Source organism: Suillus fuscotomentosus (genome assembly GCF_016647785.1).
Source record: "Suillus fuscotomentosus strain FC203 chromosome Unknown F5891scaffold_116, whole genome shotgun sequence".
Classification (NCBI taxonomy): domain Eukaryota; kingdom Fungi; phylum Basidiomycota; class Agaricomycetes; order Boletales; family Suillaceae; genus Suillus; species Suillus fuscotomentosus.
The window spans coordinates 7,474-35,184 of record NW_024539628.1 but is presented as its reverse complement, the minus strand read 5'-3'; the positions used below and the strand labels follow the sequence as shown (position 1 = coordinate 35,184).

Genomic DNA, 27,711 nt, shown 5'->3' with positions numbered 1-27,711 from the left:
GAATATTGTCTTGGGTTAAGACTTTCATCATAATAGTAGACAAAACCTACTCTACTGTAACCCACACTACATCTTTTGTGAGCAAATGCTGACTTTAGATGGCATGACCTTGTGCTTGGATCACACCTATGTATTACAAGAGGTAAGTCGTGAGTTGTCCTTGAGAATGAGAAGCAAGAACAAGTTTCAACTCACATTCTAATGTTCCAGGATAGACATATCTTGCTCCTCGACCTACTCAATCACTATACTGCTTTCCTTTGCTAGTATTGTAAGGATATCTAGGAAATTGGTTGAATTTACTTGAGGACATCAAATAATTACTTAAGTACTGTAATGAGGCTTAGACTTGGAATGGAGACAAAATAAATTTCTGCTTCCTACAGAACACCAGACAACTATTAATATATTACATGGTATACACCACTGCCAGTCAATATATAGACATGCGCCTGGAAAGCCATTGAGGACATAGAAGTTGCTGCTGTATCAGAATTAGCCACAAGCTTAGCATAGTATTCTCAAATGCCAAGGATTATATGCATGGTCCCAGCACAAATATCTGTGTGACTGAAGCAATCTGAAGAAACCCAACATAAAGCTGAGCATCCAGGGAAAGTCCCTACAAAAATGGTAAGATGTGGTAGTGTTAAGACCATGCACAAAGGGTAGGACTGATTCTGAGGGGCTTGGCTTCAGCTTGTGCGCTGTGCCCCTTACCCGAGTATGTGCCCTTAATTTCAGATTGGTGTCCAAGAAAAGTCCGAAGACATCCGAAGGCGCGGGAAACTTCGGAAGGACTTTCCGGACGGGTGCAAGTAACTTCCAGATGAGTGTGGGAAAGTTCCGGAGGAACTTCTGGAAATTACAATAAGGTTTCGTCCTGATACGGATATGTATAATGGCTACTCGGGACTTGTCCTGAGTAGAAGTAAACAGAGGAAAGGCTGCAAGGACAAAGTCCGAAGCAGAATAGGTCCGGAGGACCGCGGGAAAGATCCGGATGAACTTCCGGAAACTACGGAGGATCAGATGAGCGGAGTATCAGATAAGCAGAGCTCCGGCCTAGGGAGAAACTTCCTAGGCCTGAGATGGATAACAACTAAGTTGGAAGACTAGAACTGATATGAGGACTTAGAGTGAAGACTAGTGTGAGGACTAATATGATATTCAGACTGAGGTACTACAAGACATATACACGAGTTTATATACTAAGAGAAATAACGGAAGGATCAATAAGCAGAGTCTAAGGCTATGTATGAAGCATATGCAAAGGTTAACAAATGCGAGTCGGAAATGAACATAGGTTAATGGATCAGTAAGCATACCAGTAATAGATATAACTGAAACAGCGGAATAGAGGAAATACTGAATAGGCTGTGTATAACATTATAAGAACAGGAAATGAATTAGGAAGCTTATCTATATCAGATCAGAAGCGGATCTATACATCGGATCGGACCGGATCGGATATGGTCCGGATGAGATGCGTGGATATATAAGATGTGGCATTAGGGCGATGGGACAAGGATGAATGATGCAGGCTAGCTGCGAAGGATAAGGGATCTGGATGTGGACATGCGGATGTGGATGTGCAGAGGTGCAGGGATCCGGATGGGTACTGGAGACATGGATAGCACATCCGAAGGTCCGGATGAGGCATGGGAATATTATCAGATGTAGGTCCGGAATACGGGATATGACAGGTAGCATGCAGAGATGAAGGAACAATTAGAATACTGATGAAAAAAATTGACAGTGAGCTGGCAGCAAGAAACAACAACAAAGCTATCATGTCCGACCCTTCAGCGGAAAAAAAGGAACAACAATCACAATATGAGCTCACTTTGCAAAGTAAGTTTTCATTAACACCATAAAAGACTCCTAGATAATCACTCCTGCTGAATGTTGTCGCAGTTCATGGAAATCCATACCCAAACCATGCTCCAGTGAATAGGACACAAAATGCATCTTGGAGGATGGGGTGCTCATAGGCAAATCATGCAGCAGTTTTAGTGACATCTGGATCTGTTGGTGGGTTTAGGGTGACCCAGTAAAGGTATGAAGAATCATCATCTGCACATCAATAACATAGAAAATTGCCAAAATATAAGCCATGATAAAATACCATGATCATGTGGAAACTTGAGGGTGTCACAGAAAAGTAAATGTTAAGAAGTCGCATAAGCCTTCAGTTTGAGTACCATGTGAATGTTGCCTAGCCTGGTGCACCTATTGCAGACTTACCCACAGGTAGGATAGCAAGTCTCCAGAGACACAATTTTTTGCGGCCTTTGGAGAGTTAAGCTGCAAGGCTATATAATGGAGTATGTGTGGTCACATGTGCAAAGATAAAATATTAACCAATATCATCAGAATTCAGAAGAAATGAGGCCCTGGAAGAATTTTTAGCCTAATCTGCAATCACACTTTGAGATCAGCTGCCATCATAACCACATGTCCCAGTTTTTAGTCGTTTTCCATGATGTGTGAGTGCATGACAAGTGGGTCTGTCTGATAAGGATGAGAGATTGCATTTGAAATGACCTAGCAGGTATAAAGTTGATCATCATGGAGCTTGGGTGTTGAGAGCATTGAAGGATGGCATACCAGTGATCTAGGCGTAATGTAGATCTTGTGATGTGCATGGGTATTTGATCTGAGTTGGCCCCTTCCCTCTTTCTCTTCCTTTTTTCTGCACTGTATTGTATCCCCCAAGCCTAAGCAGCGCTCATGGTGCCCTGAAAAAGATCCCAAGTATCACACAACAGTGTAAGTTGCTGTTCAAATTTTTCAGACTCATCCATCAGTTGCAGGTAGCATTCCCGAACAATCTTACAAATTTTATCTTGGCTGCACTTCAGCCCTGCATTTATGACAGCAAATGGAGATGCAATATGATATGCAAGTGTTGGTAAATCGGAGAGAGGATATATATAAGTTATTGGTGACTGGCCTGGCTCTATCCTTGAAATTGGCAGTGGATGGTGTACGGCCACTATGGTATATTGAGTTACCTTTTCAAGTTCCCACTGCATGAAAGTGAGTATTTCAATGGTGGATAATACCATGTGTAATATACCTTCTCTATAAATGATAGAGGAGCCTCACTAGATGACATGTTTTTCCTCCATAAAATGATTGTCTTGACATAATCATGCACATCTTGCAGCACATGAATATGTGGTAAAAGAAACCAGTAATGACTATTGAAAGCATGATGTAAGGTTAGCAGCTACTATAGACTAAATACCAATGACTAATAATGTGGTTGCTTGTGGGTGGCTATTTACACCTATGACCATATGTATTAGTTTTGAGATCCAGAATAGTATAAGAGTGTGTATGCTCCTGCTTGATGCATAAGCCAGGGCCATAGATAACAATATGCTTTGAGGCAGACAGTTGTTATCATACAGTGCTAGAACAAAAGAATGAAAAAAAATAAGTGACAACAAGATGAGAGCATGCATCACTGCTTCACTTAAAATTACTCACCTCTGCCAGCGTATTTGGGTGTTATTCCAAATAGGCTAATTTGAGCAAGCAAGATAAATTCCAATGCTAAACATTCAGTAATGAGACTAAAGCTGGGAAACCTGTTCATCAAAAACACACATATAGACATGCTGCATCAAAATGACATCTGTGCTAAGATTCTTTTAGCAAAGCTGCAGTAAAGAATGTTATTTGCAGTGGACTGAGACTTGAAGCTACTATAAGCAGCAACACATTCAATGTCAAAAATATACATACAAAAGGGACAAAGTGATTAATTTATAATAGCCACACCTTGAGTACCAGTAACAACTTCTTAATCCTTCAGATGGTCAGGTACAATAGCAAAGATATCAGATGTTGTGATCTTTTGTGCAGTACAATCAGAAAGATTGTAAAATCCACAAACAAAGGACCTACTGGCCTTTAAGCTTTCCAATCATCTTATAGGATAGGAGGGATGAGAGCACAGTGCTAAAGGTAAGCTAGGGACTTAAAGTGGGCCAGAGTAAAAGACATGAAGGTACATAAAGAAACAGTAATATGTAGGGGTTACCAAGTAACAGCAATGACATGCAGGCCTGAGCAACAACTCCAACACAATTGAAGGTGGGTCATAAGAACAGACTTTAACCAAGATATAGTATTGATGTAGTAGCCAAACCTGTTTTTGCCATAGTAACATATTTAAAAGGAGCCAAAACACTTACAATATATTTTGCCAACTTCTACTATTCTATCAATTGCTAAGAGAGAAATTCCTTTCTGCCTCTGACACTATAATGAGAATACCAAACTTATGAGTGAGAATCTAAGAGATAAACTTAGCATTGAGTTGAGGTGATGAGCATATTAGTGCAGGTATAAGATAAGTCAACTATCAGAACTTGAACTGCAAACATTTTACAAGACACATATGAGGTAGTTATATGTGTTTATTAGAATCATAGTGGTGCATTGATGTTTGTCCGCTTTAATCTTCAATCTATTATAAGAATTATTATCCTGATATAATAAATTAGTTGATATTATGTGTTTATTGGAAATTTAATCAAGTATCAAGATCTAATATTGGGGCTGCCACTGGAAGAAGGAGGATGTGTCCTTTTTGATATTTAACCCCTGGTTGGGTGGTGGTTTATAATAATGGCAGGTGCTGAGAAAATATTCAGTGATTCATGTGCAGGATGCATCCAGGTTAGACAATGGATAATTATATAATATGATATATTGAGATTTATAGACAACTAACCTCTTAAGATGTATTAATATAACAGCATAAGCTAATTTTGGCTATGAGACAGTGTTATAGCAGAGTGTGACAAGATTACTAAGAAGAGATACCCAAAATTAATAGAGAATATGTCTAGAAGAGTGGTAGAAGTAATTAGAGCAAAAGGAGGTCACACAAAGTATTAAAATTATAGAGATTACATCATCACCAAAATTGCTGAAATCAGACAATACATGATATGTGGCAAATGTTAACACTTGTGCAATACCTATCAGCTATTATAAGATACACCAGCGATGTTGGCATGTCAGCACAACATCTGTCTGTCAGACTTGCTGTTTGATAAATACCATTCTGTCTTCAGCTATCACTCTGTCCTCCTCATCCTCTTCATTATCTTTTCCATCCTGTTCCTTGTCTACCTCAAGCCTGATATAATTGTTCTCTGACTTCAAGTCCTTGCCTTCCACATCTTCTTCCAAGTCTGACTTATTGCTGCCAGCTTTGTTATATCCATGTCCTTCATGCTGGAGAAATTTGTTCCAATTGCATGTGACCTTATGGTCTATTTCACTACCACAAAACTGCAGGAACATGTCCTTATCTATAAACCTGTACATAAATAAAGTTAGATAAGAGTCTAATCATGAGTTTCAAGGCACGTACATGTTTAAGTAGTAAAAATGCCAGTCTGAATCATCCCTGCATGAGTTACCCTTTCACCATGCAAATGTCAGTCCAAGTAATTCGTCAGTAGTACTGAAAGCAAACACAGGACATAAATAAACACCACGAACAACTGAGTCAGGGCTCAAGAATCTGAATGCATCAGGAAGGCTATCACAATCGAAAAATTCAAGATGCTGCAAGTGTTTTGTAGCTCATCCTGCAGGTGAGCTGTCACAATGAAACCAACAAACAAATAGGACACTGACATGAGCTGGTAGAGTTTGCAGTGCTACAGAATACTCACAATACTCTACATTTATATGGAAAATCTGAATAATGCATGCATACCAATTAAAGTTGCTGCCATCCAGTTCTGAACCCACCAAACCAGTTCTGAACCTCGAACCGGACCATGGTTCAGTCCAGTAACGGTTAGGTTCGGGAGGGTCCAGAGGTAATTAGGTTCGTGGTTCAGAGAATAGTAAAATTTAAAAACCATATGCGGACCTGTTCGAACCGTGACCGAACTACTATGGATATTTTTTTAAAAGTAGCAAGATACTATTCGGCAGTAGGTAGTACTAGGTACTGTACAGTTGTAATATATCAGGCCAGCTTATGGCTGATACACCTGGGATAGTTACCGCTTAGCGGTGAATACTAGTAGAGTTAAACATCATGAATTTACACTATGGATGACCAGTGTGCAGTCGACACAGACAGAACACTCAAAGATCCCTGCGACATAGAATGGGAGTATTCTCCAACACAAAAACTTTGTGTGATACCTCTCATTGCTCCTTCATTACCATCACCAGCAGTGCCTGGCCCTAGATCTTCCATCACATTTGGTGCACAGCTGACACCAGCTAGTTTTGCTCCTGCACTGAAACATCAAGCAGATACCAATAACTCGACTAAATCTGCAATATGTACCAAGTCCAAGGCAATTTCAAAAACCTCCTTGAGTGCTCGCCAGAATGAGAAAGATGCACCCAATGCAAAGGTAGCACAGCCTCCAAAGCCAGTTGCATTTGACCATGTCAAAGCCATGCAAGCTCAAAGTGTGGCCTTGTCAGACGCTGGAGGTGAAACAGATGACAACAGTGATGATGAACCTAGGGAAAAAAAACGTAAAAAAGGTGAAGGTGCTGCAGACATCATGACTGTGTTCAAACCTGTGGATGCTGATGACTTATCACAAGGATACGAGTGTGAAATATGTGTGTGAGTACTGAAATTAAATAAAACTCACCTGAAAGCTCTCTAAGTTCACAACCAGGACAAAGAAGAACAAAAATCTGAAGAAATATGCAAAGTTGCAGACTGTCTTTAAGGGCAACAACTCGACAATGTGAACTCATGTCAGTCGGATGAGCATGTGTCACTACAATGTATACCGGAAGAAATGCATAGAGGGTGATATAGACATGCATCCATGATGCATACCTGAGGAGGAGGAAGAGCGCTTGGCAGGAAGCCCCAATGGACAGTACATTTGGCTTCTCATAAATGAGACTCAGGACTGAGCATGATTACAAATACTAGACAACCATCAATTCTGAGCTTCACGCAAACCATCAAGAAACCTGGCAAGGAATGGACTAAGGAGCAATTTAATGATCTCCTTCTCCGTTTCATAGTTGAAACTGACCAAGCACTTTCAATTGTCGACCACGACGCATTCCATAAACTTCTACTCTATAATGGTTGCAATAAGACGAAGTCGGCAGATATTCCACCTCAAACTAAAGTTATTGAGTCAGTCTTGGCATGTGCCACAGAAATACAGGCAGATCTTGCAAATGAATTGCAGGTAAGTGTACAATTGCATGGATGACATACATAACTTAAGTTTCATAGGCTTCTCCATGTTGTATCTCTCTTACATTTGATGGATGGACATTCAAAATCATGATGTCTTATCTTGCGGTCACAGCTCATTGGATGTCAGAGCATTGGCGGCTTCGGTCAGAATTATTGTCATTTTCTGAGATTGATAATAGTCATAGTGGCGAGAATCTGGGTGTGCAACTGTATGATGTTCTCAAGCAGTATGGCATTCATGATCCCTCAGACACCATGACTTCGCTAACTCCCCTGATCAGAGCATTGAACCTAGGCGCATTACCACCTATTCTACCTTTGAATGCCATGTCTACCAAAGATATAGAAATCAAGATCAGTACTCCCCAAGAATTCAATGGAGACTGCGACGAATCACACAGATTCATGTTGAACTGTAATGTGTACCTCGACATCAACGATAAAATCTACAATTAGGATAAGAAGAAAGTAATCTTCACATTATCATTCATGACCAAGGGCAATGCTCCTGCTTGGAAAGAAGACTTCATGGAAGCTACACAAGATCCCAAACGGTGTCTTCTTAGATAGATGATCTATAGATAAACACCTATAAAAACAAATATCTCCACGGTCAGCGATTCAGACAAATACCAATGGCTGATAACGTGGTCGTTCGTGGGTGGCTGTTTACACTTCCCAAGCTATGTCAGACCACAGTACTTCTGTAAGGTCAGCAATAATGCAGTCAATCCAACAAAAATGAAACTGAAATGAAATCACTCCAACGGTATGGCAGTGATTGAAAGACGAAAGAAAACTAGTCAACCCAACGGTATGGTGATGACAAAAAGAAACAAAGAAAAAAAAGACACCTCTTCAAACCTTCCTTCAACAACAATGCCTTGTAACAATCGTATCTCGAAAGAGTTGTGTGGAATTACAGCAATCAACCCCCTCAGCACAAACAGGTAGAATCAAAGGTCAAGACTAATCAATGCTCAGTAGAACTCTTAGCTCACTGTTGAACCTGCTGCCAAGGAACTCACGATGAGTATTAAACAGAATCAGGAATGGATGTCCTTGGTTTCAGTACCAAGTCCCCTATTCAACAACTAAAGTCTAGCAGACAAGGAAGATCCTGGCTCAGTATCACTACTCAGATGAGTGAGGTCAAGTGTTACTGTCAATCCCTAAAGTCTCCCCACTAAACTATTCGGAGTTTAGATGGACGAAAGAGACAACACAAAAGCTTCTGAAAATATGAATGAAAGCTTAGCACCGAAACTTGAAAGAGAAGAAAGAGAGAGGATCACAGAGAGAGAGAAGAGAGAGAAAAAGCGAAAGAACGAAAAAAAAAAGAGAAAAACAAAAGAGTGACAGAAAAGAAAGACAAAGAAAGAAAGAAAGAACGAAAGAAAAGAAAGAGAAAAAGAGAGAAGAAAACTAGAAAATCAAAGAGAAAAAAATCAAAAAAAAAAAAGTTCTGTCGGTCGTTGAGCACAGTGAGCTCAAGGTCTTGGTCATCGTTGGTGGTGATGAGCTAAGGGTGTTGCTGGATGCTGATGCTGATGAGCTTAGGGGCTTGCTGGTTACTGAAAGTTGCTGGCTGACTACTGGTTACAATGACTTTGCTGAAGGTACTTGACAGCCCTGGTCACTGTTGTTGACAATGATCACACTTCACACACAATTTTATTCTGAAAGTGGGGCTTAAAAGCTCTCTTCTTTGGGCAAAAATTTGGGTCTTATATACAAAAAAAAGGGTGGCTGTGCTACGTTTTCCCGCCATCTATGAGGGGTGGGCTTAGTCAGCGGTACCAAAAATCATTTTGCAGGGGTTGCTTATGTTGCACCAAATGAGACCATAATTAGTCAGCATTAGTCAGCATGCTTGGGCTGAGTGTTCTGTCATCACTTGATTTGGATCAAAAGTCACCTGACTTAAGATCATGTGATTTAGCATCATGTGACTGAAGGGTCATGTGACAGGCTGATTGTGCACTGCAAGAGAAATATTCATGATCATTGGTGTTCCGTTCTGATGTCACTTTGTTGAATGAGAAAATGACGCGAGGCAAGTATTTAGGGTTTTGAGGAAGTTTTCCCAGGGTAACCCATGCGAGAACTATTTTTTCACAGTCACCTGACATGTGTGGGATTCAGCCTGAGTCATTGTTGAGGATGACTAAGCAAAATTCATCGCAGAATTAAATATACAAAAATATTCAGCCTGTCTGAGTTCCATTGAAAAGATGAAATGAAATATTTGTCTGAGCTGCATTCTGGCTTTAGAATAGAGGGAAATGGTTTCATAGTGATTTCTAGGGTATTAGGCTCATGGGAGAGCATTAGTCATCCATGCACCGAACCAGTTTGGTGCAGGTCAACGGATAGGCACCTCAGGAAGCATGATTAGATATGGAACCTGGGCCGATTTCAAAGTAACATTCAAAGAAGCCTTCGGAGCCATATACCCTGCAGGGACCGCTATGTCCAAAGTCCGCGCCCTTGAAATGAAAGGAGATCTCCAGACCTATATCTCCAACTACCACCTTCTTGCCCATAAAGCGGGGATAAAAGAGAATGTCACCAAAGTGGAATTCTTCCGTGAAGGCCTAGACAGAGACCTCCGAGACAGTCTCTACCAGACTGGAGAAAGCCTCGACGACTTTGAAACTGTTGTCGCCACCTGCATCAACCTGGACAATGCATTCCAAAGGTTAAAAGCAATCAAGAAGAGGGAAAACCCACACCTCTTTCAGAAGAAGAAAAAATTCAGAAACTCCCACTTTACCCCCCGCAGAGATGATGCCATGAAAGTTGACTGACTCTCCAAAACAGAAGTAAGGAGGCATCTAAAAAAAGGACGGTGCTTCAACTGTCACAAAGTAGGACACCACGCCAATGATACCGCATTCCACCTGCATGAAGACACAAAGCAGAAAGCCCCTATTAGGAGGAAGATTGAGAAAGAAGCAGAGGGAAGCAGTGGTGATGAAGTCAAAAACCACTGCTTCACTACTGAGATGGATTTTTAGAAAGGAAGGCTGCTTCGACATCAGTACTTCCCCTTCCCATACAACTTGTACAATCACTCGGAAATAGAAAAGAACTCAGGATTCCTGCTTCTATCCTTTCTGAGAAACGTATGAAAACCGTCAAAACCTCTATGGTCGTAGATTCAGGAGCATCTGGAACATTCATAAGTGATGCTTTCTGTAAGTTACACAAGATCTGAACCCACAAACTTTCCAAACCATTTCCCGTTATCACTGCGGATGGATCAGATGCCATGGGAGGCCTTATCTCTCGATATTGTGTTCTTACTATCAAAATCGATAGAAGAACCATGATAGGAAAGTTCAATGTGGCCAAGCTTGCAAAATATGACAAAATTCTATTAGGATGTCCATGGTTAGAAGCTCTCAACCCGGATATCAGCTGGTCCAGAGGAACATTGTCGCTCCCAGAAACCGAATGATCCTGAAGAATTGAACAACAAATTGACCATGCCAGAAAACGCAATAAACTCCCTTCTCTGTTCTTGACAAACAAACCATCTATTAGTGCCAGAAAACCCTCCGTGTGGAAAGACTCTAAATTGAAGAAAGCCACACAGGTGAAGGTGGTTACTGTTGAAACTCCTTCGCCCTCCGTAATGGCCTCCATAGAAGAAGTCCCTGACAAAGACGACCCCCCTCCTCTTATGCCCGACCAAGATGAAGACCACACAGACTACGACACTAAGGATGATGTATGGTCAGAAAATTTTGCCCCTACCGTCAACAACATTTCTACCTATGAATTAAACAATGACAAAGTCCTCATCGAGTATGCCTCAGATGGTTCTCAAGTATGAGTCATCGAAGAGGTATCCTTCGACACTCCACTCACTCGTGACAGGACATCAAAAGCGGAACAAGCATACAAGAAAACTAGCAACAAAGCCCAAGAGTTCGCTGTAGCTGGCGAGATAGAAAAAGGAAAGAAAAGCTTTGAAGAGCTTTTCCCGCCTTACATGCACACCTATGCAGATATCTTTGCAAAAGATGGCCTTAACAGGCTTCCTCCTGAATGACCTGGCATTGATCATCACATCGATCTAAAACCAGGATTCATCCCAAAAACATCGAAAATCTACCCCCTGTCTAGCAAGGAATGAGAAGCAGTCAAAGTATTTATCGAAGAAAACACAAAGAAAGGATTCATTGTGCCTTCGAAATCCCCTCAGGCTAGTGGATTCTTCTTCATAGGAAAGAAAAGCGGAGAATTGTGCCCCTGCCAGGACTACAGATACTTGAATGATTGGACAGTGCGAGACCAATATCCTCTTTCTTTGCCCAAAACCCTCATCGAACAACTCTATAATGCGCAATATTTTACCAAGATAGACATCCAATCTGGTTATAATAATGTCTGCATTCATCCTGATGACAGATGGAAAGCTGCATTTACCACTGAGGAGGAGTTGTGGGAACCCACTGTGATGTTCTTTGGTCTTATGAATTCACCCACCACCTTCCAGAGATACATGAACAACCGGTTCCAGAAGGAATAAACCAGGGTTGGTTGGTTATCTACATGGACAATCTTCTGATCTTTTCAAAAGACCTGGATGAACATTGTAACTGAACCAAGATTGTTTTGGATGTCCTGCGCAAAGAGCAGCTATTTGTCAAACCAGAGAAATGCATCTTCGATGCAAGAGAAGTAGAGTATTTGGGGATGATCATTCGTCCAGGAGAAGTGGGGATGTAGCACGCTAAAGTTGAAGGCATCAAGAATTGGCCGGAACCTACTAATGTGAAGGAAACCCACTCATTCCTTGGATTTTGCAACTTCTACCATGCATTTGTAGCGCACTACTCCGATATAGCACTACTGTTACAAGTAACATCGGCTACATGGCCCCCTTGTCATTTTTCCCCTTCATCCTTGTCCTCGCCTACCTCCGGCTCATACTCCTTTACCGACTATCTGTTGACTGGATCCTCAGGACTGTTCCCATCCCTCGTCTCCCTCTTATTGCACCAACGTGCACATGTGCCTTCAGGCTATGACTTGTCCTGACTCATGCCACCAATGTGGCTTTCCTTATCTGCTCTTATCTTTCCTCTGACTCATGCGTGCTGTGCATTGTATCCTTTACTGTTGGTTCATTCCAACATTTCTTGGTCTCATTCCGCATTCGACCTCCCATCACTAATCAGGCTCTGCTGCCAGTGTACCTATACCCTTTTCGTTTCCCCTTTACCCTTACCTACAGTACGGTAGCCTTGCCCTTAACCCTCTCCACTTAGTATAAGTAGTCGGTCACCTTGTACTAGATTACCCGACAGTTTGCTCTGGCCACTGATGCTTCACTTGCCACCACTGGTGCAGTCCTGCTTCAGACCGATGAAAATGGGGTATATCACCCCTGTGGATATCTTTCTCAGTCGTTTAACTCTGCTGAAAGAAATTATGAAATCTTTGATCACGAACTCCTTGCAGTCATCTGTCCCCTCAATGAATGGTATCATTACCTTGAAGAAAGCCCGCATCCGATAATTGTCTTCACTGATCACATGAATCTTTTATATTTCTGACAGGCCCAGAAATTATCCCAACGTCAAGCATGTTGGCAGTTGATTCTGTCCAACTATGATATTCAACTGCATCATGTCCCTGGTACTAAGCTTGCCGCACCGGATGCTCTCTCTCGCAGGCCTGATCACAGTCTTGGCAAAGACAACAATGAGGACTGGGTACTGCTGCCAGACTCCATGTTTATTTGCCTTCTTGACGATGAGCTTAGTGCTGCTATCTCTCTCAATTCCCTCGATGACCCTTTGTTTGCGGCCACCTCTGATGCCTTGAATGGTGTCTGTCTTCCCCCTATGAAGTCTGCCCTTTCTGATTGGAAACTTGTTGATGGTGTACTCTTCTATAAGGACCAAGCTTATGTACCCATCAGACAATGGTCCAACATACTCCGCAAACACCATGATCACCCTACCACCGGCCACCCCGGTCGCTTTAAAATGGAAAAACTGATTAAGCGTGATTATTGGTGGCCCACCATGGGTTCCTTTATTCGCAATTACGTCACTGGCTGCGCCTTGTGTCAGCAGATGAAGGCTGACACTCATCCCACCACACCACCCTTGCACCCCATCCCATCCTCCGCCACACGCCCATTTAGTCAGGTCTCTGTTGATTTAATCACCGACCTTCCACCTTCCAACAGCTTTGATTCTGTCATGGTCGTGGTAGACCATGGCCTTACAAAGGGGGTAATTATTACTCCCTGCAGTAAAACAATTTCCTTGGAAGGAGTTGCTAAACTCTTCTTCAAAAATGTTTTTAAATGATTCTGACTCCATGAGAAGGTGATCTCTGATTGTGGACCCCAATTCATCTCGAAGAACTAGCTCGCCTCCTCAGGTATCAGATCACCGCATCTACCACTTATCATCCCCAGACCAGTGGTCAAACTGAACGACTCAACCAAGAATTAGAAACATATCTACAGATCTACTGCAGAACTAATCCCCTAGAATGGTCCGATCACCTTCCTCTTGCAGAATTTGTCCACAACCATCGAAAACATGATGCTAGGAACACTTCCCCCTTCTTCCTCATGATGGGATATGAACCCAGAGGAATTCCTCATATTCTCCCGTCTTCCAATATACCCGCAGCTGAAGAACGGCTAAGGACCCTGCAAAAGATATGCAAAGAAGCGATCTCTTATCATAACATCACTATGCAACGAATGGCAGAAAGGTCGCATGGAAAAAAGTATACCCCTTGGAAGATAGGAGATAAGGTATGGCTTACCACCACCAACCTCTTGACCAAACTTCCATCTAGGAAACTTGCGCCTAAATGCTACGGACTGTTTCCCGTAACTGCAGTCTTATCTCCCATCACTTTCTCCTTGAAACTCCCTGAACAATGGAAAGTTCACCCCACGTTCCATGCTTCCAAGTTATCTTCCTATCAGGAGACAGAGATACACAGACCAAACTATGCAGAACCCCTTCCTGATATCGTCAACGGCAAAGAATACAAAGTAGAGGCTATTCTTAGCCACAGAAGCACGGGAAAATGAAGATGCTATCTTGTATCATGGGTCGGATACTCTTCCGGTAGCAATGAATGGATTCCCGAAGAGAACTTGTGGAGTTCTAAAGAACTCCTAGTCGCCTATAAGAAGAGACACAGACTGAACTAATAATCATTCCCCCTACCATATCAAAACCAACCAAAGCATGACTCCCCCCCCCAGACACCATCGCCCACTGACTCCAACATTTCCCATCTCTCTCTACGCGACATGTTCTACAAACAAAACATTATCAACATCGAAGACAATGTCATCATGGAAACCACGCTCCTGTCCCTTGCCCACACAGAAGAAATAGAAAACCAATTAGCAAAAGAGCCCGCACACATTGCCGCTCCCATCCTATCCCAGATCCATATCATACATGCCACCAGTACCTTAGAAACCAAGCTCAACGATATTGAAAACGATGCCCTCAGACTATCATGCCAACACCTCCAGAGACACATTCGCTCTCTCATGATTCAGCTTCTTCCTGGTTCTTTTAGTGACATCTGCAAGACAGTTATATGAGTTGTTGCAGAACGAAACACGACCTAAGTCAGTCACCCGCCAAGCGCTGCTGCTAGCATTACCACCATTGACATATCTGCTCCAGGTCCGCCTAGAGAAAATTCTCAACCGCTACCCCTTCCCCCACCAAACAAGATCTACACCAGAAAGACCCACAAGGGAGCAGTCATCCACGAAGTGACTAAAACCAAGTCTTCCAAAGGGAAAAGGCATGAAATGATTGACCTCACCCTTGAACCTTCCACTTCTACCATCACCATCAAGCAGCCTGACCTCTCCGCAGACAACTTCATTTGTCACCAGTGCAAAGTGCTTAGACATTGCTACAAGAACTGTCCGCAATACCACTGCCACATATGCCAGGCCCAAGCGCCTGGTCATTTTTCTATCTATTGCCTGTATGCTCCAAAGAAGGAGCAGTTTCCATTGGTCTACACCAATGAAGGATTTTATGATGCCCTGGCTGAATGGGAAGCCATAGAGGACCAGAAGCTTGAGGAAGAGCTAGAGCGTGCTCATCGTGAGTACACAGTAATGCGGGAACACACCGAGGAAGATGACATCATTTTCCATAACGCAGAGGCTGACCCGTGCTACTATGACAACATGGACGATTAGAAGTCATAGTCGGTGACTTTGACCATAATAACAGGGTAATGTTACAATAACATTTAGACCCCTATTTGTTTTCTTGTCACTTACCTAAGTGGGCTGTCCACACTATGTTTGCTATCTGCTATCTCCTTATCTTGATAACCATTTACAAGCTCCACTTGAACATTCACTATATAGACATGTAGTTCATCATTGTATTCCTCACTTTAATCTACTGGGTTTTACCTGGAACTTGATCTTCAGTAAGGTCTCCAACCTTATTGTCTTAGAACCATTACTCTAAGGAAGTCGCCAACACTTGCCTTAGCCAGAAACCTTTGACTTCTCATTCGAGAGAAGACCACTGTCCGTCTTGCTATCAAGCAGATTGTCCATTTGGACTTAGACGGCTCGACTTATCTCAGTTGTAACAACTGTGGCAGTTAAGGACTGCAGTAGTAAGCTGTAGGGAGTTGGCAGGCACAATTTTATCAAGACTGTGTTGCAGCAGGCATGATTCTATCAAGACAGTGTTATGATGCAACAGTGGTGTTGCTCTGTGATGGTGACAGTTCATTCTGTGATGACTGTGTCAAACGCTTAAAAAAAGTGGAAACCCTATGTGTAGAGAAACACTCAGAATGGAACGGACAAAGCGTGGACAGGTCGTGGATTGACGGTACAGATATTAGTAGATAAGATACAAGGCAGCAGCGCAACAGGATGATAATCAACAAGACAAGCAAGCACAAACAACGTGTTGTAAGCATCCAGCTTACAGCAAGTCTGACTTGATAAACAGTTCCATGTGCTATGCAGGATGTTGTAGTCCTCCAATATGGCTCAATAAAATAAAATATCTTAGTCTCATTAGTCAGAATCAGTTATTGATAGTTACCTCAAGGTTATTGTGAATTCTATGAGACTTGGGTGAGTTGTGAGAAGTTGAGCCAACTTGAGACTATTGAATGGAGGGCCACATGCTCATCTTTCTTGACCTTAATCTGCAGAAGAAATAGTTCCATAGGGAATTAGCACACTTGAAACATGATGACAGTAGATAATATATGACACAAAGTTTGTATTGTTTACATAGGAGATGAGTATGTGTGGTAGAACTTCATAGAACTTTACAGCATAGCATACATACTACACAGCATGTGTCACCTGATCTACATAACCAAAGAAAAAGAACACATGATATAGTATATGAGTAGATCCTACTCCAATCATCAATGTGAAGTCTTGGAGGCAATTACAAATCTGGGGGTATTCTTGTATAGGTGCAGATTTTGCAAGGTTTGAGTTCATGAGTGTGAGAAGGTGAACATAAACTACTTACACAGAATGAGTCAATCTGCAAAGAGTGTCATCTTCAGCAGACATAGAGATGTCTCTTTAGCCACTAAATGATCTTTCAGAGAATTGTCATAATGACTTGGAACAACTCCTAGGTAGTTGTTTATTAAAGCAAATGTGGGAGTGCTAGTAAAACATCTACCATGGCAAAATAGTATATAAGTTTGAGCTACTATATTTCAGTACTTCCTCACAACACCAAAATTAACAATAAATATATTTTGCTCTGAATCTCCATAAGTGACCAGGATATTATAAGGTTTGATATCACTATAAACATAGTTGCACAAGTGGATGTACTTCAGAGATGAGAGCTGGGAAATAGGTTAGGGTATCTGTGACTGCCATAACCTACCATAAATTAACTTACTAGTTGGTCTCCTAGATTAACAATAGTATAGAAACTAAACCTTTAATTATGTGCAAGGAAGAGTTTATATAGTAATAGTCTGTGAAGATTAAGAGCTATTACATAATATTCTGCCTCTCTTCTAAACCAAAAGACACACAGGATCCCAACTTCACCTTCAAGCAGTTTTAAGATATGATATTCATGCTTTAAAGAGGATAGGTTATTGGTGAGAGGCTTGAGTTTGATGGCAAGATTAGCATTGTTGATGACGTTCTATGTGCAGTATACAACACCTAAGTGAATTTGTATGTTGAATTTAAATTCACATTGTATATATAAATAGCATATCATATGAGCCAGATCCTAAACAGTCTCTCAGACTAAATCTGCCATCAACTCGAATTGGAACCTTATTCATTGATAATGGTACAATAAGATACTTAGAAGTTAGAAGTTGGTAGAGCTACTCAGATAGCAAAAGTTCCATTCATATTGGCTTTTGGTTGGTTAGAGCCCACTTAAGCCAGGTCAAGCTGTCTTCTTTACAAATATAGCCCCAAGTTAGTTCGTGCAACTAGTGAGGCAAACCAAACTGATATCCAACCAGTAAAACCTGACACTAAGTCAGCCATAGCCAAGCTACCCACTACTACTCTCTAGCATTACAAGACTTGTAAGCAAGTTTGAGAGACTTGAAGAAGTAGGTATACATAACCTCAATAAGCCAACCAGCTTAATGAAACTGAAGGTCATGATGAAATAAATCAACTATCTGGTTTTGGTGAACATCAAACAGTCATTGATCAGTTGCATATCTTGCAAGGTTCCAGATAGCTCTGAATTTTTGAATCCTTTGATATTGCCAAACCATGAAATTGAGCCAAGAGCATTGTAAACACCCTTGATCAACTTGTGAGTCTACTTCTCAGTCTATCTCCATTTTCAACTGTGCTTCTGGAAAGTTGCCTTAGCATGAAGCCAAGACATATACTTGTGTTAAAGTTCCACAACCTTACACCAGTATGAGAATGTCCAGATGGGTAGGTATGTTCCAGGGCAGCCAGGTGTATGGGGACAAGCCAATGACTTTACCTTTTTTTGTGAAAAGCTTGAGCACTGTTTCATGAGTGTTTTTATAATTGATGGTGGGGGGATTGGAACAACACAAAGCTTTCCAATGTCTGTAATTATTGGCTGTCCACAGAAAAAATTTGATCTGGCATGAAGTCAATTTTTGCATATGAGATGGTCAGAAATGAGGAAAAAAAAGTGGAATTGAGTATGAAAAGACTATGGTCAGGGAGTAACTGCTGCAGAACCTTATGCAGAGGCTCCAAAAGAGAATGTAAGAAGCAAGATGTTGGGCTAACTGTTGATTTTTCTGATATGATTCATGCAAAGGCTTCTGAAACTAATAAACTCTCACATGAGAGACATTGCCTGATTGGCTGGAGGGTGATATGTATGGCGATCAACCTAAAGGTGTATGGTACACTTGAAAATAAAATAATTAAATTAAAGGAGGGAAAGAAGCAGCTATTCCAACAACTCCACAAATGTGAATCAAACTTGTCCGCATAACTCAGAAACTGCAGTGTCTGCATCCAACATGACATTTGAGTCACTCGCTACAGATGCTGCTGCTGTTATGTTGTATCAACTTTGTGCTTCAGTGCATTGCTATGGCAGCATACAGCAAAATCAATCGTTGACTGGCGTCCTCATTATATCAATACATATACCTGGATCTCATGCATTTTCACAGCATAATTTTTCACTGCTCATCTACCCTTGCACTTTGTGCTCTTATAATATGTGCAAGTTCGTGGTTTGTTCTTCTTTCACAATGGTCCATGGCCATCATCATTCACTGTTGGAGCAGTACATTTTTCTGATCTGCTTGCCTCTGGGAATCTCCTCACTAATGCCACATACCTCATTGCCTATACTTTATTCCTGTGATCTCCATAGCTGTACTGGAGTACAGATTGTGCCAGGCAATGGTCTGCAAGCAGCTTCTCAAGTTGCCAAGGGTTCTCAGACATCTGTGAAGGGCCTGTGAGAGCAGTTATTATGTCAGAAAGTCGCTGTGGGAGAGCAGTGGAAACTAATCATGGAAGTCTAACTTGAGATTCAAGTAAGGTCTATATTTTTTGTGTTACATCTGCACTTAGCATAACGGATGACTTCTCATTGCTATAGGCGAGTCATGTCTTGTAGTGCATCTTAATGTATTCTGGAAGCTGTGGAGAGATGCTTCAAATACAGACATGCTGATAGATGGTAGCATAACTCACCTTATAGAATATATAGGTTTTATTAGCATGCCCATTCATGAGTGAAGTGAGTGCAACAAAATCAGGCTGCTGTGGACTAGCAAACATCAGAGATAATTCTGCATAGGCTTGAAACAAGGCCTACTCTTCACAAGAGTGCACAGGAAGCACTGCGAATCATATGCCCTGCATCTAACTAAGGTGGACATAATGAATATTGTTCTCCTTCATGAATATGCTGCTAAATAGAAGCATCCCACTATGTTTCAGTGTTATTATCAAAAGGTAGTATCTCAAATGATTCACGCATCTCTTCATAGTCGTCACCATTGACCTATCCACTTTAAAGCATACCAGTATTGTCGGAAAGAGCATGTGACATGTGCTGACACAGTGAGGCCACACAATTCTTCAATGGGACATCAAAGTGGCCAATATATCAACAGCCAGTCCTGTTCATGATACCAATCATCGATGCATGATTTTAGTGAGGTATTTTGTTATGAAGGGAGAAAAAAACAGGCCTGCATATTATGACAAACTGCATAGTCTAGAATCATATTCACAGCACGATGAGCTGAGACATTGAATGATGTAAAGCATCAGATCAGATTTTGATGAACATCCCTCTCCATATTATTTGTTCCATGGCAGCAACAGTATAGTGTAAGCCCATCCTTATCTTGTCTAATCTCAAAGTAGAGTGGCACATCTGAAGGATCAGAGTAATATCCATTGCAAACATATTTAAGAATGTTTTTCATGATATCCTAGACCTTGTCATTGAACAGTGGCTATCCTGTTGTCACATCCTTAAGGGGTCCATAGGTCTTGACAACTACTGCAACTCGGCTGAACAGTATTTCTGGTGGTGGAACATAGTGACGAACTCTGGTGAGAATCCACTCCAACTTTGATATCAACTTTGTGTCATAGGAGACATTCTGCCTTATAAGTATCTCTGTAACAGCTCATTTGTCATTGACATCTGTGAGAAAAATAGCAGCACTGAGTGCACGTGCAAATGGCAATGAAGCCCATGATGAAGTGAAATCAGAAACTGATGGAAAAGGTGCCAAATGTTACCTTTAATACATGTTCGCACCAGGTCCATGCTCTTTGGTACGAAATTTGTGATATCAAGGATGAGCTGTAAAATTGCCTCCAGGGCAGCCTTATCGATTGATGAGTCAGGAATAGGCTGCCCTGGCTCAGACTTCAACTTGATGCTTGCATCAAGATGTATTGCAACTGTGTCCAAAAAAATTGACTGGAAACTATCCTCATTAGTGTCTGTAGATAGTATTTCACCCTCAGCAGAAGAATTCACTAGAGTCTGGTCTTTGCAGCTCCCAACAGCAGTTAGATTCAGTAGAGAAGAAACTGGTGATGTTTGCAGATGATTAGCCTGGCAGAGGATTGAGAATGAAGCTGGTCCAAATGCAGATAAGGCTGTTGGAGTGTGTAAGGCAAGAAGGCTGCCTAATATCAAGTACCCAGGAACCAAAACTTCTTGGACAACCATCACTACTTGAGTTTTTGTGACACAGATATTGAATATTAGTAGATAGTTGATTGCAATAAGGCCTCAAGCAATTGTCCAACCATTAGGAGCATACACAGTGACTGCAGTGCCACCTTGTGTTGACCCAGTGACATTCTGTGGAGCCTTGACTACTGTAAGAGTGAGTAGAGTGACCATGTAGCATAGGATTCAAGAATGGCATGCTGAACAAATTGTGACAGCAGTTTAGAATGCCTCCATGCTGGTCTAATGTATATCACTGAGTCTCAGGTGATTCGACAGCAAAGGATACTTGCACAAAAGGTGACAATGCTCAAGCTACCACTTGGGGCAGCATCATATTCTCACCATCTGACCAACATCAATTAAACCTGCAAACAGCACAGAACAACATACAAGAATGCAATCACCCTGGAGTTGCTGAAGATTTGACATAACATTGACACCAACCTTGTGATAGGCCTTAGACTGGAAAAACATAAGGAGAGAGTGTGGGAGACTAGTGTAGCCATCCTGCATGAATAATCTGGTCTATGCAATACATGATCCTTGAGCTGCGGTTAGTGCACGAGTGAGTTTGGACTGACCTGTATCAGGTAGACAACCTTCTGATATGCAACTTGAATCAAAGCAATACCTCCAGTCTTGCCTGTAGCAGCATCAACTGGCTACTGCATAGAGAAGTCAACAATGATAAGAGTGATTGGTGTGTGCTGGTTCATGATGATATTAAATTGATGGTTGACCTGGAACATTGTAGTCAATGGGATCGACAACCAATTCTCTGGAAGAACCAATGGCTCCTGGGTACTCGCAGGCTGCACAGGGATGACCCTAGCTGATAATGGTAGAAATATTGACAGGAGCTTGTCCTTGTCTGCTCAAATTTTATCCGTGAAGATAATCCTTGAAGGACTATGGCCAAAGCTTGCTAATGACGGCAACATGGCTGTGAGGATAGGAGCCCACCCATCCTGGACTTTTGATGGCGTAAAATTCATTGACCATATTTCACTGTATTGATTGATTGTTGTGAAGAGGGTGTTGAATATAGGCACTCCATCAGTTTTGCCCAATTATTTGATAGCCTGCAATAGCCACCAATTAGAGACCACATTAAGCAGTAGATGGTGCTACATCACCTTGGAACTGTGGTCTTATTTGAGAATATCAGTAAATAGCGATGCAATAAGTTGCTTTGATGCAGGGGCAGACTCCTCAACAAGCATGTCATAGAATTGGGCAAAGTATGGGGCACAAGAAATATAGCCCGCATATCCATCTTGATCCCCATATTCTCCAAATGGACTTGCAGTTGTCCAGCAGCTCGACAGTGAGCTGCTGCTGCTTTGGTGGAACACCATCTCAAGGAACTGACAATGACAAGTATTAAATTAACAGTAGTAAAAAGACTCAATCATTGTTATGAATTGATCAGGGCCAACTCCTGCTCAAAACAATTCTCACAGAAGTGCATAGAGGCAACCTGACAGCCCACTTCAATATGTGAGTTGGAACTCAAATTGGTCTGCAATGGGGGCTGGCAAAACATAGAGGATTCATGGGGTCCAACTCTAATGGTTCCTGTGGCAGTCTTTGTGACCACAGAGGTATCAGTAACCAACAATGAATATATTGCAGTCAATATCGACTACCCAACATGTACATTGGGCAAATCCATGCTTCTGTAGATAAACATATGAGCTGTGAATAGGCTGACAGCTAACATCAAGGCATGCAGGACATGGGATACGATCCATGAGGAGGTGCGGCAGCCATATAAAGAACCATTGTCTTACTAGGATGTGATTAGCAATAAATTTACCAGTTCTCACTATCCTCCACAGTCAACGGTTCAGACAAATACAAATAGTTGATAATATGGTTGTTCATGGGAGGAGGCGTAAATAGCAAGGTCGTTCTAAACAAACTTCTAATGACTTTGGATGAGTTGAGACAGTAACCATTAACTGGCTTGATGTAGTGCTTAGATGCTTGAAGATCACTAGTTCATTAACTGGCTTGATGCAGTACTTAGGATTTCTTGAGATGAAGGTTGTAAGTAGTGTAGCCAAATCAATAACTGATATGATGCAGTACTAGGATGCTACAAAGAAGATGATTGCAGAGATATGCAATATGAAGATGAAATTATGGGTCACAACAGTACACAATGAGTCAGAATAATATCTTGTAAACACTCTCTATTCTCAAAATTTAGAGGAGATCAAACTAAGCCTCTAATACAATCAAATCAACTGAAATATGTGGCTTTGAAACTAACTTCTCTGCTGCTCAGGCACTCATGATGAGTATGGTGCAAAATCAAAACAGAGTACACCCCCTTGATGTAGTCTTAAAGTAGCCAAGCTCTTAATATTGTTGAATAAAGTGCTAGTCTTATTTGTCATCCTCCTAATTGTTTAAAAATATGTAAATATTTACTCAGATGTTCACACAAGTTTGAGGTGAGAAATTCAGGAAGATACTCAAATCCTCCTCCCTCTCTCTTAAAGGGGGATTGTCTGTCCTCTCAAAGGAAGATTGATTTTAAAAGAGAGATTGTTATTATTCAGAGAGGAAATAGAGCCCCTTATATACTATTCTAAATGTGGCTGTGTAAATATCTAAATAAGGAAATGTGACTCATACTGACTCATACTGACTCAGACAGCAAAATGACTCATAATGACTCAAACTGAGTCATAGTAGAGATGTCCTTAATGTGTTGTAGAATTTTCTTAGAAATTTTATAGGGTAAAGTGAGGAACAATAAAGCTCAAAAGTAGCTATGACCATGCACAAAACAAGTTTGATGTGTGTCACCATGACTGGTGAAAGAGACCAAGAGTCAGTTGAAAAGTTAATTTGGCAACCAGAAAAGGGTTTTTAGGTCTTGTTAATGTCGTACTCTCGTAGGATCAGATCTGAAGGGCTTTGGCCTCAGCTCGTACGCTGTGCCTCTTTCCCAAGTACTGTCCCTTATTTCAAAGTACTAACAATAACGCGTCCGAAGGTCCGGACAGGTCTTGTAGATATATCCGGATGACTTCCGGATATCGGAAACATGTATAAGACTAATCTGGATGGATCCGGACTAGAAACGAACAAAGTATAGACTATCCAAAGATAGAGTCAGAAACATAGACTATAGGAATCGATCCAAAGTCTCGGAGGTTGACAAGAGTTGAAAACTCAAGTCCGGAGGACAGAAAGAGGACAAACTAAGATGATATTCGAACTGAGGTACTACAGGACATATACATGGGCTTATATACTAAGAGGATAACAAAACGATAAGTAAGCAAAGGTCCAAGGCTATGTACGAAGCATGTGCAAAGGTTATCAAACACAAGTCAGAAATGAAGCATAGGTTAACAGATCAGTAATCATACTGGTAATAAGTATAACCAAAACACCAGGAAGAGGAAATACCAAATAGGCTGTGTTTAACATTAAATGAACAGGAAATGAAATAGGAAGCTTATTGGATATTGGATCAGAAGCGGATCTATGCATCGGACCAGATCGAATCTCAGGGTCTGAAGTCTGGAAGAGAAGCGTGAATATATGAGATATGACAGGTCTATTGAAAAAGGTTTGGTGATCATAGCATGTGAGTAAATGGGAAGAATTATTCTTAATCTCATGAATGAGACATTCATGCAGCTGCTGATACTCATCTGGCAGCCATGCTGGCAGAGTAGGGTGTACATGCTGTCTGGCCATTTGAGCTGGTATGGACAGAGCTGACATCTCATGCTCTGCATCAACTGTCATGGGCTGGTCACTAGCACTCTCTGCTTCATTCTCAAGGTCCACATCCTCACAGGTGAGGGTGAACTCCTCCAGCATATCCCCATCCTCATCCTCATCTCCTTCACGGACATCGTTAGCCTTGAGATCTGACCCATACAGGTTTTGCACCATTGCCCTGCATGATATGACGCTAGTGCAATACTCCAAGTCACTGTTGGTTGGCATTGGTTGGTGAGGTTCAGGTGTGGTTGGCTGTGCGCAGAGGGAACAGCTCATTGGGTCAGATTGTGCATCAAGCAAGCTAGCAGCGAGGGAAGACAGTGGCAGTGGGCTGGATGGGAGTGCAGGTTGCTCTTCCAGTGACTCGTGGATAGGAGATGGGACAACAGTCACAATACTCATACTGCACAAATCATCAGCAGATGGAACAGGAGGATTTGTTGCCAGTTTGGAGGATTGTAGGCAGGAAGGAGACTCAGAAGAAGATGGCAGCCATTCGCTGGACCATTTGGGAGAACAAGGTGCACTGAGAGTTTAATAGATATCAGTCAAGAATACTGAAACACAAAATAAAAACTCATACAAGACTGCTAGGAGTTGGTGCTAGAGGAGCACTTGGCCCTACTGAGGCAACATGAGATGGATCTAGCAAATAAATCAAATCAGCCAAAAATGAGAGCATGGATGCTAAAGATGACGGACTGCATGTACCTTTATCCTTTGTGTTCCTAGCATGGGCTGGTTGCCCATTTTTGTGGGGCTGTTCAACATTTTTCACACCAGGCTGGTTCTTGGAACATTTCAGATGTCTACAGCCATGCTTTGGAGGGTCAGACATGCAGGTGGTGAGGGATGAATGGTTGGTTGGAGTTGGTGTGCCCTTCATTGATGCTGGACAGTATGCTGGCGATATAAAAAATCGCCAGCCTGAGGTATCCCACTAGGTTAGCTTTCAAAGTCCATCAGGACCTAATGACTGTACACATATGGTTATGCCATATGTAGAACATATTTGTAAAGTCTATTATTCAATATTGAACCTAAACAAATAATGCACAAATGTAAAATCTGCAGTTAAAATTAATTCTCTACCAAATTTATCTCCAAATGAAGAATATATAGACAACAATATTTAGAATTTGAAAGGAAGCCTTTGTTTTTGCACCAGATCCATGCTCATATTGAAATTATGACAATAATATTTTGTATATGCAGATGTTACAAACTAGGATAGTTCTAACAATGATAGCTTAACAGAGCTGACGATCATTGAGGTTTCTAAGTCCCTCAGATAAGGGAGAATCAAGGCTTTGTCGAAGGAGTGCTTCAACAAAGAATCAGGTTTCAGACAATTTAAGATTAGAGGTCTTAAATGAAGGAAATGTTCAGGTAAAACCCAGTAAGATTGAAGTAAGAAATAGGATTGTAATACACTGTGCTTAAATAGGCCAATATGAACAGGAAAGCATGTCGGATACCAATAGGGAAGACAAGGAGAAATAGATATAGCATTTGTAACAGCAGATCTAGTTTGTATTATTCTAAATTTGTTTGATGACTGACCAATAAGAAATCTCTATACCAAATATGTATAGGTTTCATATTCAAAATTTGTAATTAAAATTGATCAGCCACCATATCATACTTAAATTCTATATATAACATGTATCTTAGAGTAAAACAGATTTTATTTCAAAGTTTAGATATGAGATGCCATTGGATTTAGGATATTGTTCCCCCAATTTGCCTAAATGTCATATCACAAACACATGTAAAATTTGATATCCAATAGAACTGCAGTACAGATTCTATCACCAATGCAAAATATTTCTGCAGATATGATACCAATATGTCCTGCAGAGAGATTCTGTCCTGCTTCAAGTGTTAATTCCTTCATCTCACCATGGATTGAATTTAGGGTTAACCAATTTCATAAGCATAACAGAGGCTGGCCGAAAATTTAGCATATGTCACAGGTAGTGTCATGGGCAGAAGTAAATTGGCCTCTCGGCAGTTGGCAGAATGGCAGAAGTCAGCAAAATGTATTGTGAGTGTTTTTAGCTCTTTTCAGCTATGTTTATACTATGGCAAAAATAGTTTCAACTACTACATCGAGGCTATGCCTTCTGACGTCAAAAGTGCATCAACATTCCACCCTGATACATCATTTGAGCTTCAATTGAGTACCTCAGTCTCTTTAACGAAGCCAGTTGGTGTGATACCTTTGTTAACCCTTTCTAGCTCACTCCAGTCAATGAGGCCGCCATCCAGAACATCCGGCACATCACCTGCAAACAAACTACCACTTGCCTCATCATTTTCTCGTGCTTGGCCAGCCTACCGCGTCTCGCGCTCAAATCTTTCAAATTCATCCACCAACTCCTCATCTGTAATTGATTCCAGACCCGCAAGATAATCCTGGTCATCAGAGTCTGTTGCGAGGGGAGGGATCCATGCAAATGATCTTTGTAGCTCGTCAGCGAGAGCAATGTCGAGTCCGTTTTTTTGTAGCAAGGTAGCCACGAACTTCTGCGCGAGTACGATCAGGGGCATTGGGACATGTTTTTTGGTCAATTAAATGTTTGAGATGGTTATTGTCACAGCCCTCAATGGATGCCGAGCAGTAGTTGCATGTGAAGAAGTAGCGGTTTGAGTTGTTTTTGACTTTCTCCCCAATAACAAAGTGGTCAGACACAAGTTTTCGGACGGGACAGCCCTTGGACTTTGAGGCCATGGTAACAACCACCAAGATACATTCTAAGTTTTCTAACATATGTCAAATTTTTACTGTTTGTTAGTCGGAACAAATACTAGGTCATAATATTTCTGCCGACTTCTGCCAACCACCTTCGACCTACTGCCGGCAATTGCCACCGGCAGAATGGCAGCATTCTGCCAACAACACTAGTCACAGGTCACAGGTAAATCTGTCGAAATGTCGAAAGCACCCAAGATGTCACGGTCACAAGGGTGTGTCGAATAACGAAATACTACAGTACTGGGAAAGCGCTT

General features: G+C 41.5%; 1 protein-coding gene across 1 annotated transcript; it reads left to right on the top strand.

The window, feature by feature from the left end:
• Positions 1-6,092: 6,092 nt before the first annotated feature.
• On the top strand, positions 6,093-6,759 carry F5891DRAFT_986394 (uncharacterized protein; the record flags this gene model as incomplete). The annotated part of the gene is made up of 2 exons (XM_041377762.1): positions 6,093-6,628; positions 6,684-6,759. The coding sequence occupies 2 exons, from the start codon at positions 6,093-6,095 to the stop codon at positions 6,757-6,759; spliced, it is 612 nt and encodes a 203-aa protein (XP_041218413.1).
• Positions 6,760-27,711: the final 20,952 nt, after the last annotated feature.